The following is a 21,702-nucleotide window of genomic DNA, read 5'->3' on the forward strand; positions in this document are numbered from 1 at the left end:
TCGAATGCAATCATTATTACTTTTAAGAAGTATTTTGATTGAGATTAATTCCACTTATCTTATTCATGGCAAACCAGTAACACAGACTAAAAACGCAAAATACCTAGGTGTTATAATAAATGAAAAACTGTCATGGAATCCACATATTGATGAAACTACAAAAAAATCAAACAAAGCATTAGGATTTATTAAAAGAAATTTCTATAAATCAAATAAGAACATAAAACTAAAATGTTATTTAACCTTGGTTAGGCCAATAATAGAATATGCATCCTCCGTTTGGGACCCCTCAACTCAAGAAAACATTAAGAAACTGGAACAGACACAAAATGAGCAGTGAGATTCATAACAAACGAATATTCACATTTGACTAGAGTAACACCTTTAGTAAAATCACTAAATTTAGAAAGCCTTCAGGACAGAAGGCTCAAAAGTAAAGTAGCTATTATACATAAAACACTGAACCATAATCTTCAAATACAAAAACTAAATTTAATAAAATACTCTGAAAGACACAAAGATAAAGGCACATTCCTCATCCCATATGCTAGGACAAATGTGTACAAATACTACTTCTTCCCTAGTGCTATTAGAGCATGGGATGGGTTGCCTGAGCTAGCCAGGAAGACCAGTGACTTGGCAGAATTCAAGTCATTGGTTAATATGCATGACTGAATGCATGATGCGTAGGACGTAATCGTCATCTTTTTTTGAAGTAACGTCTGTATTATATCAGATAAGAAACAATTACTCAGCTGATCTATCATCCAAAATAACAACACCAAAGGTTACCTTAGCTTAGTTTATCAAGACGGTGACCGCGGTCATTTCATCCCCTATTAAATATTTTTTTCTTATTCATTGTTTAGTTGTGCTGTTAAGCCGGCCTCATTCAATCTAATATAGAAATATGATAATTTTAATGCTTTTTGATATTTTTTGACATGTTATTAATGCGTTTATAGTGTTTCCTCTTCCACTTTACATTCTTGATGAGAAATCTTATAATATATAGTAAATCTGGGTGTGTACTTATCTATAGCGCTTCCATTGGATGTAATATTATATAATATTATCCTGCGCCCAGACTCGCCCCTTAAGGGCCCCATTTCGGCTTTCATTAATGCCCCCCAAAGGGCCAAGTATCTTTGTCCCTGTTTCGGCCCACAAGTCCTTCCCCTTACTGGCTCCACACGGGTTTCACAAGATTTTCTGGGCCCCCTGACTGAGCCCAGACTCAGCCATAAGGGCATCCGTTTGGGCCAATGTTCATCCCCCAGTTGAAGCCCATTTCGGTTAGTATGGGCTGGCCCAGTTGGGGCCCTTACTGGGCCCAAAATCTTTGCTATCAGGGATAATATTATCCTGCGCATGACATAATGATATGACCAAAGGCCAAGGGTTGGTGGAAGTAGTAGAAATCATTTAAGAGATGAGAACGATTAGAATACTTATGATCATGCCGCTGTTAACTCATGACGACCATCTTTCACTTTATTTTATTTTTCAATCGCTCTTACTTTAAAATGGGCGCATCATTTTTAGCCTTGAAATAAGGTTTTATTTCTTCTAATGAAGGCGAACTTCATCCATCCTCAGGATATCATGTCGCCTATAGGCCTATTAGTTTTGCTGTAATTCCTTTTAAACATTTAAGTTGTAAATTGTGTTATAGGCAAAGAGAATTACAAACATTGTTCAGCTATATGAATCGATGGATTGTCTTCTGTAATTATGGATGGCTGCCTGGTCGTTTGGATTTATCGATAGTCCCGGGTTCAAACCCTGCCCACTCCCATCCCCCATCGTCCTGCGGGAGGTTCGGACTAGGAAGTAAACTATCTTCAGCTCTGAAGGAACATCCGAAACATGTAAAACATTACAATCAATAGCCTATCTATCTTATCTTACCTACCTATCTATCTATAATCTTACCTACAGACCTATCTATCTTAACTACCTATCTTATGTAAATGAACTCAAAAACACTTTTTTTTTTAAACATGACCCCTATGTTAAATTTTTTATAGCTTTTTAATGGCATTTAACTTCATTCTTATTTAATATGTCATACTTTTTGTCATGTAATTAAAAATGCGTATATAAATATTGTTTATTTCATGATTTTTACATAAAATAAAATGATCAGATGATGAAAGAAACAGGAGATGAAATGACCGGGGATGAAACTACAGGGAATCATCAAGATACACAGTGACACACTGTCAGTATCTTCATGCTTATTTGTATAGGCCTACATCAAAAGTTACCTAGTTTATGAAGATACAATGACACACTGCCAATATCTTCAATCTTATTTTTTTCAAAGGTTACCTAGTTTATAAACACTGTCAGTATCTTCATACTATTTTCTATACATCAAATATTACCTAGTTTATACTGACTGTCAGTATCTTCATACTTATTTTTTTTTTAAAGTTTATTTTAGAATTGTGACTTTTTGTCAGTATGACTCCTCCATGTTTTGATTTGTGAGAATGCCCAAAGTGTAATTGGAATATAGAGTGCAAGTAGCCCTGTAACATGTTGTTGACTTAAGTACTACTTGGGCTTATATCTGATGTTAATTGTTGTTGACAACTTTAGTCATCTATCCACTTAAATAAATAGTGGGTAACTAAATTGTATTTTTTGTGAGACCTTGGTTTATTGTAATTTTAATAGTATAAGTAAAGTTTCCCTTTCAGACCTTGAAATCTATGGGAAAGATGATGTTAAGGTCATCTGTTTCTATGGTCAACAGTTAACGAGCAGGGTGTCATGTGGCAAACACAACGACCAACCGCCTTTACTTTCTCCAGCTTAAGTCAGGAACCCATTAGAGTCGGGTGAACTCAGGGCGCCCTAAAAATCCTGAAATTCTAAATAAAAGTCTTCACCGAGATTCGAACCAGGACCCCAGGTTTGGAAGCCGAGTGCTTAACCACTCAGCCACACACCCCCATAATTTTAAGTTTTTTTTTTATTGCTTAGAATTGGACTATAATTGGTTTGCCACAAAAGGCACAATATGATTGTGATTGAGTGTCTGTGTGGCTCGAAGCCTTTATGTTAATGCTGTGTAATGAGAAGATAAAGATAAACCTGTACGACCCAAGACACGAAGAACATGTATGAGAAGCAGTTGATGAGTATTATGCCTTAGGTAGCTGTAGGCATATAGACAAGTCTTATGATTGAGTACAGCCTAGAAGTCCAATTCAACTGTTATTTATTCAAGTATACATTTTTTTTTTTTACTGTTTTAATACTCTTAATTACTACTAGAATCAACTATCACTACGATTTATACTACATTTATTTTATTATTTTCTCTATCTTATGTTAATGAACAATTATTTTCTGTTCATAGAAACACCCCTGGGCATCAGATGTTATTGCAATAACTAGTTTCTATGTTCCTGACACACACAATAGCATAACTGGTCACTCAAAACAAACACACAATTACAACTCTCTCCTTAAAATTATGGGCCTACAGTGATTACTCAATTATACATGTTTTCTAAACATTAATACAAAATAGAAGTTGCTTTAATTAAGTTTGAGTTTTGGCACATTGGCACAATTTAGGCCATGCCATTAATCCTTCAAGGATTACTCTCCTTTACAAGAGCTAAATTCCATATAGTTAAATCATTAAAAACAAGGTCTATTCACAGTTAAAATAGTAAAGGTAGTAAAAATTTAATAATTAGTAAAAATCTTATGTAAATATTATAGGGTCACAATTTCACAAATCAGATCTTCGTAGTCAACCCTACCTCCTGGACAAAGCCCAGAGGATGAGTGGACACAACTTGAAATGGCCCTAACGATTTTCCTAGAAATTGGACAGTTTATGTATATCTTAAGAAAAAAAAAAGCCAAGCCAATTGGCCACACACGTAAAAACTCTGGTTTTAAATGTATCTGTACTATAAATCTAGTAAACACTAAGAAAACACTGAATAACTATGCAACAATGAACTTCATTTATTTTTCTTTTTAACCACATTGTCTTTATCAGCACTGTCCACTGACCCATTTCTACACAGGCATGCAAGAAAAACAATAGCTCAGCCGTTCAATCATCTATCCATCTATATTCAAAGGGTACCTAGTATCAATACACAATGGTACAGAAAAGCACAAATGGTCACTCAAAACAAACATACTATTGGAACTCTAAAAATATAGGCCTACAAAAATCAATCAACTATACACATCATAAAGCATTAATACAAAATAGAAGCTGCTTTACTGTTTTAATTGCTTGTTCAGCAATGCCATATTAGATGGTGAATATCTTGGACATGAAGTCATGCATCACAAGCAAAATGGAGGCCCATTGTCACTAGTTACTTCCTTTGTAATGCCATGAAGAACTTGATTATATCACATTTACTACACCCATTGTCCGTCCTCTGGAAATGTAAACTTGCACTGCTTCATGACCAATCGCATGTAGTTATGAAAAAGACTAGTATATATGGTGTGTTTTCAAATTTTGACATATAAATTGTTTTCACCATCATGAATTTTTTGGTATTCTTTCAAAGATGAAGATGTAGTAATCCTTATTGAAATACATGACATTTATATGTTTTTTTTACAAGTATGAACCAGTTGGTGAGTTTTTAAATGTGCAGTTTGAGTGAATCCTTTTTGGCATATTTGACATTTATATGGCTTTTCACCAGTATGAACCATATGGTGTCTTTTCAATTCTGAAGATCCAGTAAATACTTTCTCACATATTTCACATTTAAAATGTTTTTCACCAGTATGGATTTTTAGGTGAGTTTTCAAAGACGAAGACACAGAAAATTCTTTGAGACATATTTGACATTTGAATGGTTTTTCACCAGTATGAGCCAATAGATGTGTTTTCAAATGTGAAGATGAAGTCAATCCTTTTTGACATATTTGACATTTGAATGGTTTTTCACCAGTATGAATCACTAGGTGAGTTTTTAAGTGTGAGGATTGAGTGAATCCTCTTTGACATATCTGACATTTAAATGGTTTTTCACCAGTATGAATTAATTGGTGCTTTTTTAATTGTGACGATAAAGTAAATTCTTTTGGACACATTTGACATTTATATGGTTTTTCACCAGTATGAACCAGTCGGTGGTCTTTGAATTTTGAAGATTTAGTAAATTCTTTTTGATATGTTTCACATTTGAACGGTTTGTCCCCAGTATGAATGAATTGGTCAGTATTTAAAGATGAAGACCCAGAAAATTCTTTCTGACATTCTAAAGGTTTCTCACCAGAATGAACAAACTGGCGATTTTTTAAATGTGAAGGTATAAGGTAATCTTTGAGACTTTTATGTTTGTTTCTAGCCTGTTTACAAGAACTTATCATCTCTGTTCTTAAAAAAGTTTCTCTCGAAAGGTTTGCTTCACTTGGGTCATGTGTGTTATCAGTATAGATATTCATGTATGGTACTTCCTTTTCATTCTTAATGACCTCCATCTGTTTACGGGGAAAAAAAAAAAGAAGAAAACATTAAAATGTAAAATATTCGCTTGGTCAACGGCTGACCCAAATTTTAAAGTATTTAGCAAAAATTTCTTTTACAATCAAGATGTTTTTATTATGAATTAAAGCCATGATTTTTCACCCAGTTTAACATGAAGTAGCCCTGTTAATCAATCATTACTTATATTCCCTGTGATAGTTTTTTTAAAAGTAAATTACAGTGAGGAAGAAGTTGCAGTGATATTGAACAAATACACATGATCATTTTCAATTAAAGTATTGCTCACAGAAAGAATTGTAATTTAATAAGCTAATTTGAAGTGTATATTACTTTTTTGCTTGTATATTAACCACCCCCACAGTTTTTAATGCAAAACAAGCTTATGTACATGTTTCTTTGCCTTTTGGCACTAGATATGAGGTGAGACTAAATTGTTAATAGTTTCAATGCTTTGCCAATGTCATGGGTGTAAAAGTAGAGTTTGAGAGATATTTGATTAAGTAGTCATAAAATTTAAAAAAAATAAAAAAATACCTGATATCCAGGTATCCCATTAGAAGTTTGAACATATTCTTTTGATTGCTCTGTATACAAGTCTGATTCATCTTCATCTATCTTCTCAGTTTTTACCATTAACTCTTTACAATCTTGTTCTTCACATGATTGCCCAAACAGATTTGTTGCTTTTATTTCCTCCTTCCTATGCTTTAAGACACTCTTCAAATTTAGAGAAGAATTAAGCTCTGTCTCAGTCATCATGGAAGATTAATAGATCCAACTTTCAGCTCATTTAATAAATAATTCTGTATTAAAAAAAAAAAGTTAAAAATTTAGATAAGTTTAATAGTAAATTATTTTTTTTAACGTTTGAATTGCATCAAATTACACAAATTGTGATATGAAAAAAAATAAAATTCTGTAATTTATTTTTACAATAAGGGGTGTGTCACAGTCTCGGTTGACATTTCCTGTTATATGTTGTTCACCTTGTGTCATGAGGGTGAAAGAAACGTGAATTCTCTTAGATAGAAAGAGGAAGTAAGAATGACAAAATTGACAGTAGTATTTTTTGGTCAGCCGAAGACAGTAGTAACTTGAAGTCACTTGAGACAGTACACATATTTCTAATAGCTGTTTTCAGTACTTAGAGCTGGATACATATTATTGGAGTTTATTGTTACCCGCTGTGATGCAGACACATTTTAGTAGTGAAGTTGTGTTATAAAGGATTTGTATATTTGATACAGCAGTTATGCAAATGTAGTTATATTTCAAATTGGATATCTCGATGTAACCGCTAGAAGTGCAGCATATTGTGTAATTCAGACTCTAGTCAATCTATACCATTTGTGTTTGCTACAAGTTAAGTGTGGCTCCAGGAAGCAAGAACCCAGCATTCTAGAGCATTCCAGACGCATTGATAATAATACACGTTTCTGCATCATGGTGACCAGTCCTATGTGTAATATTAATACTAGTTACGTCTGCAAGGTGCAACGGATAGTACTTCTTGATATACAGCTGGAGCCAGATACCATCTCTATGAATAATAAAATCTAGATAGTTTATATTTTAAATATTATTATACTAATTATAGTTTATAGATATATTAATATTAATATATACTAGAAATAGATTTTATATAACCGATTTTAGATTAGATTACTAGTAATAGGGGTAATTAATACTTAATTAGTCTAGTGTAACTATTACATTTATAAAAATTTATTAGATCTACATTTTTATCATGATTATCATCATTTATCATTCATTAGTCAAATTAGTGACAGTCATTACTCACTGTTAGTGTTACTACTGCACTGTAACTAGAGTAACTAGTCTAGTGAGTCTAGTGTTACAAGTTACACTTACACTACTTACAGAATAATGACTAGATCTAGTGAATCTAGTGCCTGTATAAATAATATATATCAATGTAGTATAGTATATTTGAAATATATAGAATATAGACTATGACTATAGGGATAGATAGATCAATTACTTATTTATTAAAATGTTAAATCTTGATCTAGATGAGATAATCATTAATTAATGTCAGTGTCATGTATGTGAATAAGGTATCGATCTGTTTAAAACGGCCAAATGTTGCCAGATTGGCTTGATTGGTTACCGATAATTTATTAGGTATTACACAGAAAGCTTCTTTCCTCTTTTCAGCTTGCAAATTTTTCTTTGCAAGAAACGAGAAACAAAACCCTGACTGAACCACAACCTCCGTGACCTCTATATCGAAGGTGTCGACTGGACACGGTTCTAAAAACGACTTTAACGATTTCCTAGAAATGTCATTTAGGCTATGTGGGATACCAAATTTTGGGAAGCTAAAAATATCGCTTTTTTGTTTCCACCTAAAAGGCGGTGGTTAAGACATTTCTGTGCATAAAAATATATTTAATATGGAGTTCAAATATCAAAAGCATAATTTTTAAAGAATTTATTTTGTCATGTGTGCATAGCTACCACTAAAAAAATACTATTATAAAGATTGTTTTTATCACTGTTTAACTATTTTGTCTTCCTACAAGGTTTATCTATTTTTATGTTCAGGCAATGGAATATCACATTTTAATACAAAGTTTTAAAAAATCTGACTTTGTTGAATTATTTTTCATTTCCTGGCGTATTTTCTATTTATAGACTGGGGAATTTTGTAACTGACGCATCTCGCTAACAAACAATCATTACCACTAGCTAGTACATGTTGTATTAAAAGTACTGATTGGTTGGCAAGCTTTCTACTAAACGTGTGCATTTTATTTTCGGTATTTCCCTTAAAGGCCACAGCCAATATATAATAATACAGCCCAATAGTAAGGCTTTTTTTTTTCTCGAGTCCGAATATCAATGAGGAATGCAATATTTCTCGTGGCTACGCTGCCCCAGCTGTGACCACTGGCGTAGCTAGGAATTTGCCATCATTTTGGGGGGGGGGGGGGGGGAAGGGGCTGCATTTTGCATAATAATTAATATTTAATGTAAAAAAAAAAAAAAAAAAACCCACTCATTTGGGGGCATGGGCGCCAGTAGGTTTTTTTTTTTTTTGCAGGGGGTGCAAGTTCCCACCTATGGCTCAAAGTCGTAGCTTCAACTTGTTTTTTTTAATTACAGATAATATAAAGAAAAGATTAAACGGTGACGCCCCCCCCCCCATTCCTATACGATATTAAGTTTCCTGTAAATAAATAAAACCAGAGCTTTTTATGTGACGGTACGCACCGGTACCCTTACCGGCACCTTTTTCAATGAGGGTAAAAAGTTAATACTTTTCTAGCATTTTAACTTTTATTATTAATTTATTAGTAGGGTAATTAAAAGCTATATAGGCATTTTTATTTATTTTTTTTACAAAAAAAAAAAGCACTGAATAAAACTAAATAGAAAATAAATAAATACAACTAACATGTGAACAAACTACTACTGTTCACTTTATAAACTTATCAGTGCGGCCTGTGCACTCCGACGGTCGATGAAACAAAAAATTCAAACGCTGCCAATTAAACTGTCAATAACTTTCCTATAGGCCTATACTGTTCAATAACTTCTCGTCGCGATGAACGCCTATCTGGCAGTTCTGATATTTTTCTTTACGTAGCAACTCATGCAATGAATTAGTATGTAAGACAAAACAGGTTGAACTGAGCAGTATTATTGCTTGAGACGTTAATGAAGAAACTGACGAATCAAGATATGGAATGTAAAGCCGTGTTCTGTAATAATCCCAAACATGTGGTTTTTGCTCGTCGGGTCTGTCGTCGGCAAATTTTCGGCAGCATCGCACCAACTCAGTAGGCTACCAGGTTTGTTTGCCAGCAGTCTCGCCTTCCTCAAAATGTCAAATCCGAAGTGTTCCTCGTCATGGCTGTAAACGTGGCGTTCTCACCCTAGATGAGTTTTTTAAAAATATTTTGTTCTTCTACAAAATCTACTCCGATCCAGGACCCTTCCCTTTATCATTACTATGGTTTCTCCGACACATTAGCACAAAAATTACATTCCCTAAAAACAATCTGTGATATTTTGTCGGAAATTTTCACGATATTGTGTCGGCGCTCCTTTATTTCAACAGTTTTCTTGTTCGCTATTTTTTAAATAACCTGCACATGTGCATTGTAGAAAGTTATGGTTAAGCTTGCATCTTTTGGAGTCTCTTTGTCAGCTGATTTGGCAGGAATGTGTGGCGTTTATACACGAACGCTGTAGATTTATCACCAAGAGATGCAATAACGGTTGTCGAATGTCTGGCACGGAAACAGACCAGGGATTTAATGCACTTCAATTTGACAAACCATTATGATCTTTTTGAAACTCTTACAATCTTTCTGCTACTCCATTGCGCTTTGATCTCCAAATAACAATAAATCAAATGTGACTAGACGCGCCATCTATGATTCTTTGAGACTGTATATTAGTGTATATGACTTTTTTGTTTTTGTTTATTTATTTCTCCATGGAACTATAGTTCCATGATCTCTCTGTATGTAGTTGGCTATTTAATTATTTCGTTAAACGTAATAGTCTAGAATGGACCTCATTCACCAATCGTAAACAAACAGCATTTAGCCACGTGATAATATTGATAAAACAATAAAAAAAATTACAAAAAACAAACAATATTTGTATATAGGCCTACCATTTAACTGTTAGTTGCATGTTTTTTTTTCTGTAGCTTTTTTTTATTTCCTCCCTTTCGTTTCCTAACCATGGCCACCGGTTCACATATAGGCCTATTTCATGGAGTCAACAGGTCTTTCAATGTAGTGGAAATTCCTGCATAAGGTAACTTTTATTAGTCGCATATTTCTGGAAAACTGTTGCTCTAGAACTTCGCAAGACGGCTGTAAGCTTTGTTTGCGAGCATTGGGACAACTATGGCGACGCCCTGTCCGTTGTTCTTACTCAGGGTAGCATAGTCATACATTCTGCTCGATATTACGCTGCCTACATGAATACTTCCGCGTTTATGGTGGCGATGACTTAAATACCACCCGCTACTATCACTATTCACTTCCGAGAACGCCGCATGACCCTTCTCGAGTTTACAATCCTTTCCTTCTTTTCATTCACTCAAAGTCGTTTGCCCAAACCCACCCCAATTGGACAACTGTGTCTTTCAGGAAGTATTCACCCGTCACTACACAGCGGCGTATGCTACGCCGTGGGTCGACTAGTGTAATTAGAAAGGCTACAAAAAAATATTTTTAAGTATTTGTACAAATGTAGAATGTAATGTGGGAAGCGTGGCCGAGAGGCTAAGTGCGCTTGAACTTAGCTTCGCTTGGCTACCTATGAAGGTTCGACACCCGGGCAGAGTTGAAAAACCTTCTCCTAGATACCCCCACCTCCACTGGTCCACAACTGAGATTGCTATATAAAAGCCATACTTTTTAAATTTTATGACTTGTTAAAAAGTTGTATTTTGATTGAATGTAATGATATTTACATGTGAGAAGTATTTTTGATAAAGTGTAATGACAATGGAGCTACCGGTACTTTTGTATTTTCATTAATACACATCACATGGTGTCACGGCCTTGTTTTTGTTGCAGGCGTGATGACGCGAATGTCTCTGAGTGTTGTAGATACCTCTTCTGGTATTACTATAATGTTCTTAACTAAATACTTTCTCACACGCACTAGATTTGCAAGTGCGTAAGAACACTAATATACTAAACTCTCTAACGACAACATTTAGAAGTATTAACAAACACTCTGGTCAGCAGACATGGATTTTATTACATATAGAAACAAATCACAAAAGATATTGGCAACTTCAGTCATCACACATTATACATATCCAAGGAAAATAATCCCGAATTCAAATCAATTATAATAACTTCAATACTAATACATAACTCTGCTGTCAAAAAATATCTATAGCACTCCTCTCGCTCTGAGAGTCTAAGAACAACTGAGGTGTCCACTTGACCAAGCAAAATCTCATGCTGACCGCACGCAATAGTTAAGTGAACACTAGTCACCAAATATTACAGGGGTTCTAAAACTGATACATGACACATGACTCGATTTACAGGTGAGGATCCCACCATTTTATTTATGAATGTGGTACAAAGGATACCTTGCTACGCTATTGCTATAAAGGTAAATTTGTGCACTCTTATTAAAAAAAAATGTAGCAAATACTAACAAAAACATTGAATGAATAACTATGCAAGAACTAACTTTTATTTGTTATTCATTTTCATCATTCTCTATCAGCATTCTTCTGTCGACGAACCCATTTCTTCACGGACATACATGAAACACGACCATGCTTGCTCAGCTGTTTAATCATCCAAATAACAAAGGCTACCAGAGAATTAACTATAGTAGATACCAAACATTTCTTGAGCACAATTATTCTTTCTTCTTTTAGAAAAGTAAAACATTGCTTTTGCAAAGCACTTTTTTTTTTAAAATCCTGTATATGCTGCCAGGGGGAGGTAAGGCGAGAGTGAATGTTGGTTTGATATTTTGGTATGATAGTTATATCCCCTTGTATATGTATTCCCAGGTTGTGAACTGAATGGTTAAGTCTTCGTTGAATGTAAGAGAGAGTGTGTTAAGTTAGTGAGGTCTTGCTCCCGGTCCAGGAAGGTTGGACGTTTACTTCCCGGACTGGTGTTTGTATTATTTCTTGAGAGTGATATAATTGTGTGCTTTATTTGATATTTAAGAGTTTATGGTATTCATGAAAGCTGGAGTTAAGAGTTGAAGTATATTGAGTATTAATTGTTCTTATTTGTGTAACAAGTATTTGTGTAGCAGCTATTAAGTAATTGGAAGTAGAGTAATCAAGCAACCCACTAGCGAGCCACAGGAACCAAGTCAAGTCAAAGCATATAAATGAACCCCTGACATGTGCTTATATTTATTGTGGAACTTTTATCTATCTTGTTAAACCAACCAATCAAAACTTGATTCTTGAACAGTCATAGAACAGCAGTGGTCTGCTTTAAAGAGTTGATATAAAGGCACATTCCTCGTTCCATATGCTAGGACAAATTTGTACAAATGTTCCATCTTCCCTAGAGTTTTAAGAGCATGGAATGGGTTGCCTGAGCTAGCCAGGAAAACCAGTGACTTGGCAGAATTTAGGTCGTAGGTTAATATGCATGACCAAATGCATGACGCGTAGGACATAATCATCTTCTTTTTTTGAAGTAACGTCTGTATTAAATAAGATATGAAAATATATAGATTATAGATTGCGTATTGACACTGAGATTTACTTGTACATCCAATTCATCACTCAATTGTTGTTTAACTGGTAGCGATGCTTGTGAAAATGTGTCCTGAATCCCCATTTTTTTCCCTGGCTAGTGTTCAAGCAATATTTCATAAGGTGTTCAAGCAATATTTCATAAAGTGTTCAAGCAATATTTCATAAGGTGTTTAAGCAATATTTCATAAGGTGTTTAAGCAATATTTCATAAGGTGTTTAAGCAATATTTCATAAGGTGTTTAAGCAATATTTCATAAGGTGTTTAAGCAATATTTCATAAAGTGTTTAAGCAATATTTCATAAGGTGTTTAAGCAATATTTCATAAGGTGTTTAAGCAATATTTCATAAGGTGTTTAAGCAATATTTCATAAGGTGTTCAAGCAATATTTCATAAGGTGTTTAAGCAATATTTCATAAGGTGTTCAAGCAATATTTCATAAGGTGTTTAAGCAATATTTCATAAGGTGTTTAAGCAATATTTCATAAGGTGTTTAAGCAATATTTCATAAAGTGTTTAAGCAATATTTCATAAGGTGTTCAAGCAATATTTCATAAAGTGTTCAAGCAATATTTCATAAGGTGTTTAAGCAATATTTCATAAGATGATGAATTATTTTTTTTTGGTAGCTTTCAAAAGTTTGTGATGTCATTTGTGCAAACAACTGCTATTTTAAATTGAGTACACGCACTCATTAAACCACTGTTGCATCAGATCTGAACGAAGTGGTCATCTCCTTTCCATTAAGACCAAAACGGAAAGATTTAAAAACTCCTTTATCCAACTTTTGGTCACAGTATTGTTATTGTTATAGTAGTCAAGCTGAGGTGGTCAATTGTAGTCAAAGTAAATTTCCATTTGATTGGAAGAATAAAAATTATCTTATCTTATCTTACTTGGGTCCCATATACATATGAATGAAAATGCTCACCTTGAAAAACAACAGCAAACATTTTAAAAAGTCTATCTAATAGTGTACACTTGCACAGATGATGGCCAATAGCATGTAATTATGCCATAGACTAGTATGAACCATATTTTGTATTTTCATACCAGTATCTATGTATGAACTAGTTGATGAGTTTTTAAGAATACTGCTCGAGTGTATCCTTTTTGGCATATTTGACATTTAAATGGTCTTTCACCAGTATGAACCAGTTGGTGAATTTTCAGGTATGAAGATTTAGAGAATCTTTTTTGACATATTTGACATTTAAATGGTCTTTCACCAGTATGAACCATATTGTGTCTTTTTAATACTGAAAATCCAGTAAATACTTTTTGACATAATTCACATTTAAATGTTTTTTTACTTGTATGAATTTTTTGGTGATTTTTAAAAGCCGAAGACAGAGAGAAATCCTGATGACATATCGGACATGTTTTTTTCCCAGTATGAAGCTGTTGGTGTTTTTTTAAATATGAAGATTGAGTAAATCCTTTTTGACATATTTGACACTGAAATGGCTTTTCACGAGTATGAACCACTTGGTGCATTTTCAGGCTTGAAGATTGAGTAAATCCTTTTTTACATATTTGACATTGATGAGGTATTTCACCACTATGAATTAATTGGTGTTTTTTTAATAGTAAAGTTGATGGAAATCTATTCTGACATAATAGACACTCATATGGTCTTTCATGAGTGTGAACCAGACAGTGTTGTCTTAATTTTGAATAGTCAAAAAATTTTTTCTGACATGTTTCACATTTATATGTTTTCCCAGTATGACTTTGTTTGTGCTTTTTCAAATATGAAGATTCAGTGAACCCTTTTTGACATATTGGACATTTAAATGGTTTTTCACCAGTATGAATCTTTTGGTGTTTTTTCAGGCATGAAGGTTGAGTGTATGCTTTTTGACATATTTCACATTTATAAGGTCTTTCATCAGTATGAATTAATGTGTGTTTATTTAATTGTAGAATTGTAGGGAATCTCCTTTGACATATTTGACATTTAAATGGTCTTTCACCAGTATGAACCATTTGGTGTCTTTTTAATTTCGTAGACTCAGTATATCCTTTTTCGCATATTTGACATTTATACGGTCTTTCACCTGTATGAAGGTATTGGTGTCGTTTCAAATGTGAAGTCTGAGCAAATCCTTTTTGACATATTTGACATTTAAATGATTTATGAACAGACTGGTGATTTTTTAAAAGTGAACGTGTAGAGAAATGTTTGAGACATCTGTGACATTTGTATTTCTTTTTGGTCTTAAGAAATGAACTCATCAACTCTGTTCTTAAAACCTTTTCTTTTAAAACGTTTGTTTCATTTTGATCTTTTGTGTAATCAGTATGCACATGTATGGATGGTGTCATTTCCTCTTCTTTCTTAATAATGTCCATCTGTTTATGGGGAAAAAAAAAAAAAAAGATAACATTAAAATTTATCTTTGTTCAAATATCATTAAAAAAAAAAAAAAAAGAAAAAAAAAATTATCTTTGTTGAAATATTATTTAAAAAAAAACCCAGCTAGCTCAAAGCTTCTATCATCTCACTATGTCTGTTAAAAAATGTGTGCATATTCTTTCTCCCAAACCGAATCAAGTTTAAAAAAAAATTAACCAGTTAGTTAATTAACTATTGGTAATTAATTATTTTGTTTGGCACCCAATAAGGGAAAGAAATAATAATTGACTGACGTGGTGGTACAAAATTGAAATTTCCCCTTTAAACATTGTTTTCAAGTTTGAAATTAGCTATAGATAACTATAAAACCTTCTATTTTCGTAAATAATACTGGTACACTGGTAAGTGTGTTGGCTTGAGGAGGCTAGAGCACTTGAGTTCGAATCTAGGTCATTCAACTTTTTAAATTTATTTTTAAATAAATTCATTAAAAAGCAACTACAGCTGAGCCTCTAGGCCATTCTCCATCAAGAGCGGAGTAAAACAAGGATTTGTTCTGGCTCCAACACTATTCTTTATCTTCATTTCATTTGCACTAACCAGCGCTTTTAAATCCCTGGAAGATGGAGTATAAATCCACAGTAGATCGGATGGAAAGCTATTTAACCTGGTACTCCTTAAAGCCAAAACAAAGAGACAGTGTATCTTGATTAGGGAATTGATGCTTGCCAATGATGCAGCACTCATCTCATTCACAAGGATTGCAGAGGCTTGTGAATGCCCTGGCAGCTGCTTGTCAAAGTTTAGCCTTACAATAAGCTTCTCCAAGACCAAAATCTTGCACAGAAACACCAGTGATACATATTGGAAATCACACACTTACGGTGGTGCAGGAATTCCCATATTTGGGAACAACAATAGCCAGCAACCAAGATTTAGACACTGAGCTGACAAAAAGAATAGGAAAGGCTTCTGCAGCTATGGCAAAACTCTCCAAGCGTGTGTGGGAAAATACCAAATTGACTATGGCAACAAAAATCCTTGTCTACAATGCCAGTGTTCTAAGCACACTTCTTTATGGCAGTGAGAGCTGCGCAACTTATATGTGTTTAGAACACATTGTAGCTTCCACCTATGTTTCCTGTGGCACATAATGTTCATCTCCTGGAAGGATCATGTCACCAAACAGGACATTTTGAAACAGGCCAATATGCACATTCTTACACAGAGAAGACTATGCTGGCTCTGTCCTGTTACTCGCATGCCAGATGGAAGATTCCCTAAAGACATTCTATATGCTGAGCTTGCAGAGAGAATCAGACCCAAGGGCTGCCCACTACAGAAATGTCTGCAAATGCCATGGACATTGACCAAAGTATGTGGGAGGAGATAGCCCAAGACCGGACAGCAAAGAGACAGACTGTACATGCTGGTACGAACTTTGACGAATGCAAAAGAAACGAAGCTACATCAGCCAAGACTAAAAAAAAGAAACCTCCCCTGTCAGCTAGCCGTAGGACAGATGCCTATTCGCACGAACTGTGGCAAACTCTGCCACTCCAAAATTGGCTTGATTAGTCACTCCAGATTCTGCCAAGTCTCAAGATGAAACAAAAGCCAGTGGCTCCTTTGGGCACATCCATTATATTCGGACACAGAAGGAGCCTTATATGGTATTATTCTTTCTTCCCCACCCCTTTCCCAACTGGTCCAGACAAGTGATAGTAGATGTATTGAGAAAGCTATAAAGCATGAAACTGTGCAAAACAAAATTTATTTATTATTGTTAGAAAGATCTATTACAAATTTAATCACATGACTGATCCAAACTTACAGACAAATTGAAACAACTAAGCCTAATAAAAGATTTGATTTTTATTAAACTATTTTGTATATTTTCTTCTTAGGTATTTAGCAACCTAGTTAAGTGAAGTACGGGGTTAGTCAATCATTGATGATTTCCTGTGATAGTTGAAAGTATAAGTCATTTTACTTACTGTAAGGAAGAAGTTACAGCGATAGCAAACTAATATGCATGATCATTTTCACTTTAATATTGCTCATTAAAAGAACTGTATAAGCTAATTTGATGCAAAATACATAATCACTTGTTTGCTATGTCACTCCTCAGTAAAGATGTTACTCTGGGCTCTTGTGTGCATGTACTATATGTTCTGTGTAAAGCTTGTTTCGTACAAGACCACAACAAAAGTTGGAATACACTGGGTATGCCAGCAGACAATATTTATTACATATAATAGACACCTTGATATAGATCATTCCAACCATAAGTTGCTAGTAACAAAGTTGCATGTAATTACAACATGCATATATCATGAACAATATCCAATTAGTGAAAATAATACTAAACCAAGCGAACACAATAAATACATCCTCTCTCTATTGAACTTTAGAAACCATTGTCCAAAACTTTCACTTCCTCTCTAGAGTTCAGAGTTTTTTTCTCGTGCTCTTGCCAAGGTTTACAATCATCGAATAGGAATCATAAACTTGTCACAATGAGCTGTGACCCCCCCCCCCCCACCCCTTATCAAAAAAGAAAATTACAGAAATAAAATAACAAAAATACTTTTTTTACTCAAGTAAAGTCAAAATAGGAGGCTCGGTGGCCGAGCAGTAAAGCACTTGGTTTCTGAATCCTGGGATTTTTAATTTTGACATCTTTGGGCACCTCTGAGTCCACCCTTCTCTAATGGGTACCTGACATTAGTTGGGGAAAAGTAAAGGAGCTTGGTCATTGTGACTTTTACATCATCTACCCTATAGACCACAAGGTCTGAAAGGGGAACTTTATTTACTTTACTAATGTCAAAATAATCTAGAAATGTTTGGCTCAATATTACCCAATATTGCAATAAGTTTGTTTTGTATTTGTGGGGACATGTACAGAGACGACTGCAGAATTCTGCCACTAATTTTTACTTTAATATTTTGAGAAAATTTTGATTATCTGTCATCTCAATACATCTTGAGACTGTCAATACATCTTGAGGCTGGCTAAAAATATCAGCACTTAAAATATTTTCCATATTAAACAGTAATGTAATCCAGCACTTTCAATTTCATTTCCAGATGTCTGGAATAGAAAATATTACAGAATGTCAACTTTTGCAGATGGCTGATAAAAATATTCTGTATCTCACAGGAAAACAGTGTTCTTTGCTAGAAATGTCAAAAGACCTTAAGCACATCAAACATTCCATTTGTAACTAGTTTCATTTAGAAAAAGATTTTCTTTTGAAAATCTGAAATTTCCTTATCCATAATGAAAATATTGTGCTTGAATCTCTGGGGAAGATGTTTACTAAATGAAACAATATGTACTGAAAACATGCTACTACCTTGGAATCTAGTCAACTATTTTGTTAGATGTTAACATAAAAATGACTACTATTAAATTTCAGTTCAATACGCAAAAACATTGTATGCATTGTCACTTTCATATCAAACTTAAGACTTGCATACAAATATCTCTGCTAAACTTTATTTTAAAAAATAATATCTAGTTACCTGACTCACTAAGACTTCTGAGCCATGGGTGTCACCAGGTGATTTTAAATTTGGCATCATGATAGGAACAGGACAAAGGTTAGTGTTTTTCTTCATTGATACAGATAGTAGTCTTGAAGCTAGAGACAAGGGTTTATCTGTATCTGTAAAATTGGTCATCTCTTTCTTTTTAGTACTTTCCTGTAAGACAAAAAAAAAAGAAAAAAAAAATCATAAATAGTTACAAAAATAAAAATCCAAATTTAACAAATGTTTTCATTTCATTCTAAATAAATTATAATACTAACTCTATCAGTTAATATTTAAGTTTAATAAAAAAAAATGTCTTAATTATTCTTGAAGAAATTTGTCTTAAAATTGTGCATATCACAAAACAAATAATTAAAACAATAGCAAACAAAATATACATTCAGGCCATATAGTTTCAATCATTAGATTAGAAAGTTGGATATTTCATTTCAAAAAAGTTTGTGTATTTTTTTTTGTTATGATTGTTTTGTCTCTTCTCTGCAATGGTAAAATCTAAATCTTCAGGGTGTTTCATGTTTTTCTCTACAAAAGAAGCGTGGTCGAGAGGCTAAGTGTGCTTGAATTTGGCTTGTCTTGGCTACCTAGAAGGGGGCTCGAGATTCGACACCGGACTCGGGCAGAGTTGCGTTTACTGAGCACCTAAAGGCAGCACGGAAAACCAAACTCCTAGGTACCCCCCTCTCCCCCCCCCCCCCCCCCCCCACGGTCCACAAATGAGATTGGACCAAAGCGCTCTGAGCATGCTATAACCATGAAAGTAGCGCTATATAAAAGCTATAATAATAATAATAAAAAAGTTTCAAAGAGAGGTTGTTTTTTTGCCAAAGTAATTATATTTGATAACATCGTCTTGCATTAAATAAATTAAATTACCTGATGTTCAAGTTTGATATTAGAAGTTTCAGCATCATGCTTTGATTGCTGTGTATACAAGTCTGATTCCTCTTCAGCCATCTTCTCAGTTTTTACCATTGACATGAAGTTTTGATCTTCATTTGTTTGTGTTATCAAATCTGTTTCTTCCATTTCCTCCTTCACATGCCTTAAAAGATTGTTCAGATCAAGAGAAGAATCAAGCTCTGTGTCAGTCATCATGGAAATAATATTTCTGTGTTGAAAATAAAATTAGATTAAAAAAATTAAAATAAAATTTTAAACAAGTTAAAAAAAAAAAAAAGGAAAATTCCGGATTTCATGTAGGCAGTTAATATTGATAATGTAACAGTCATTTTTTAATCTACAATGACTGAGCCTGAGGAATGTGTTATAATATCACTCAAAAATAATAATTTCAGTTATTCATAAATAGTTTAATTGACAAATGAGGAATGTGTTATATCTCTGAAAAATAATAATTTCAGTTATTCATTTATAATAGTTTAATCAAAAAACAATTGTATTCTCTTATGAAGCAGTGTTTAGAAGACATCTGATTCTGTGTTAGCTTCCACAAAAATGGTAATGTGCATGAAATATTGCACTCATTGACCCCATACACCCCAAAATAAATATACAATATAGATCTACATCTAGTCTATGATCATCCCCTATAGTACTAGTAGGTTATAGAAACCTGATTCTGCGTATGTAGTTACGTTAGTACCCTATACCTAGATCTATAACTATAGGTAGTCTAAGTCTTTTGGCATTATCCGCATCATCATCCAGAGTACGTATTTACGTCTCTAGGAAGCCATATTTACTTGCTGGCCAGATTTTTTGCGGGTCAAAATAAGGCATTGAAGTCATGTGATCGTGATTGGCGTGTTTCTATTTTCGCATTTTTTACTCACAAGATCTAGAGACTGTAATATGTCATGCATGACGAAAATGCTAATAAATGAAATGAAATCTATAAAACCTAAATCTAGTAGACCTATATATGTGTCGAACATATTATAATAGGTAATTTATAATAACCCGAAGTACAGTCCATCCAGTCATGGTCTGACGACGCTGTTTTACAGCTACAAAGTTGTCTGGAGCAATCAGATTGGGACATGTTTGTAAACAACTGCCCAGACAGATGAACTTACAACAACTGTTAATTCGTACATGCAGTTTTGTGAAAACATGATTGTACCAAAGAAGAAAATTAAAACATTCAGTAATAATAGACCCTGGATAATCAACATTAAAAATTAATATTCTTTCATCATTGAGAAGTAGGCTACATAGAAGTCTATTTATAAAGCGCTGGTTATGAGCGTGTATGTGTTTTTCGTGTGTGAATGTCGTTCGTATGTGCATGTGAGGTTGTCAATTGTAGTCAAACAGAATTTCCATTTGATGGGATCAATAAAAATTATCGTATCTTATCATATCACATATTAAAAATTACATACGCTACTTTAAAACGGAAAGACGATCATATTCAGAGGCGCCCTTAGCAGTGCGCGGGGCCCTGAGCACTAAGGAAGACAATAAGACAGGCACGTCAAACACGGCTTTCGGGGGCCGCATGCGGCCCGCGACCACCTTGCATGTGGCCCGCTTGGTCACCTCAAAAAATTATCAAAATAATGTTAAACTATTACGCTGGAAAATAAAAGATGACAAGCTACTTGGATTGAAAAATAGTATTTGTTAAACTGAACAACTAAGTCTGCAGTGAAAGCCAGCAACATTTTTCAAACTTAATTGCAAGCCATAGCAAATCATTTAGTGAAAGGGATTTTATGAAGTAGTGTATCGTTAAAACTGCCGAAGTAATTTGTCCAGAAAAGGTGAAAGTATTCAAAGAAAAAGCGTTAACTAGGAACACTGTAGCAGATAGAATAAATGACATGTCAATCAGCTCGCGTGAACAATTAAAGAACAAAATAGATTTTGAATTATTTTTATTGGCTCTCGATGACTCAACTGATGTAACGGGTGTAGCACAGTTGGCTATATTCATAAGGGCCGGTGACCGGAGTTTTGAGATACATGAGGAGCTACTTGTTCTATGTAGGGGAAGGTGGGGTGGAATGTCACAAGGGTAAGTTGTCACAAACACTATATCGATATAATGTGATGCGCTATCAAAAATGTGAAACTACAGCTG

General features: G+C 34.1%; 1 protein-coding gene across 1 annotated transcript; it reads right to left on the minus strand.

Annotated features, from left to right (window-relative positions):
• Positions 1–3,972: 3,972 nt before the first annotated feature.
• LOC106073805 (zinc finger protein 91-like) lies at positions 3,973–20,382 on the minus strand. The gene is made up of 6 exons (XM_056041116.1): positions 20,267–20,382; positions 19,530–19,764; positions 18,627–18,806; positions 13,799–15,091; positions 6,029–6,259; positions 3,973–5,487 (listed from the first exon to the last, which is right to left on the minus strand). Exons 2-6 carry the CDS (start codon positions 19,749–19,751, stop codon positions 4,600–4,602), a joined length of 2,814 nt encoding a protein of 937 aa, XP_055897091.1. The 5' UTR covers positions 19,752–19,764; positions 20,267–20,382; the 3' UTR covers positions 3,973–4,599.
• Between the last annotated feature and the right edge of the window lie 1,320 nt (positions 20,383–21,702).

The sequence above is a fragment of the Biomphalaria glabrata genome, chromosome 9, assembly GCF_947242115.1.
Source record: "Biomphalaria glabrata chromosome 9, xgBioGlab47.1, whole genome shotgun sequence".
In the NCBI taxonomy this organism is placed as follows: domain Eukaryota; kingdom Metazoa; phylum Mollusca; class Gastropoda; family Planorbidae; genus Biomphalaria; species Biomphalaria glabrata.

What these genes read in the sequence shown, in the direction of transcription:
- LOC106073805 (XM_056041116.1), bottom strand. Translation starts at nt 19,751, where the DNA reads ATGATGACTGACACAGAGCTTGATTCTTCTCTTGATCTGAACAATCTT. An exon ending in CAGAAGTCTTAGTGAGTCAG is followed by an intron (nt 15,092 to 18,626) that starts GTAACTAGATAT and finishes CCCCATAAACAG; the next exon opens with ATGGACATTATTAAGAAAGA. An exon ending in ATGGGATACCTGGATATCAG is followed by an intron (nt 5,488 to 6,028) that starts GTATTTTTTTAT and finishes CCCCGTAAACAG; the next exon opens with ATGGAGGTCATTAAGAATGA.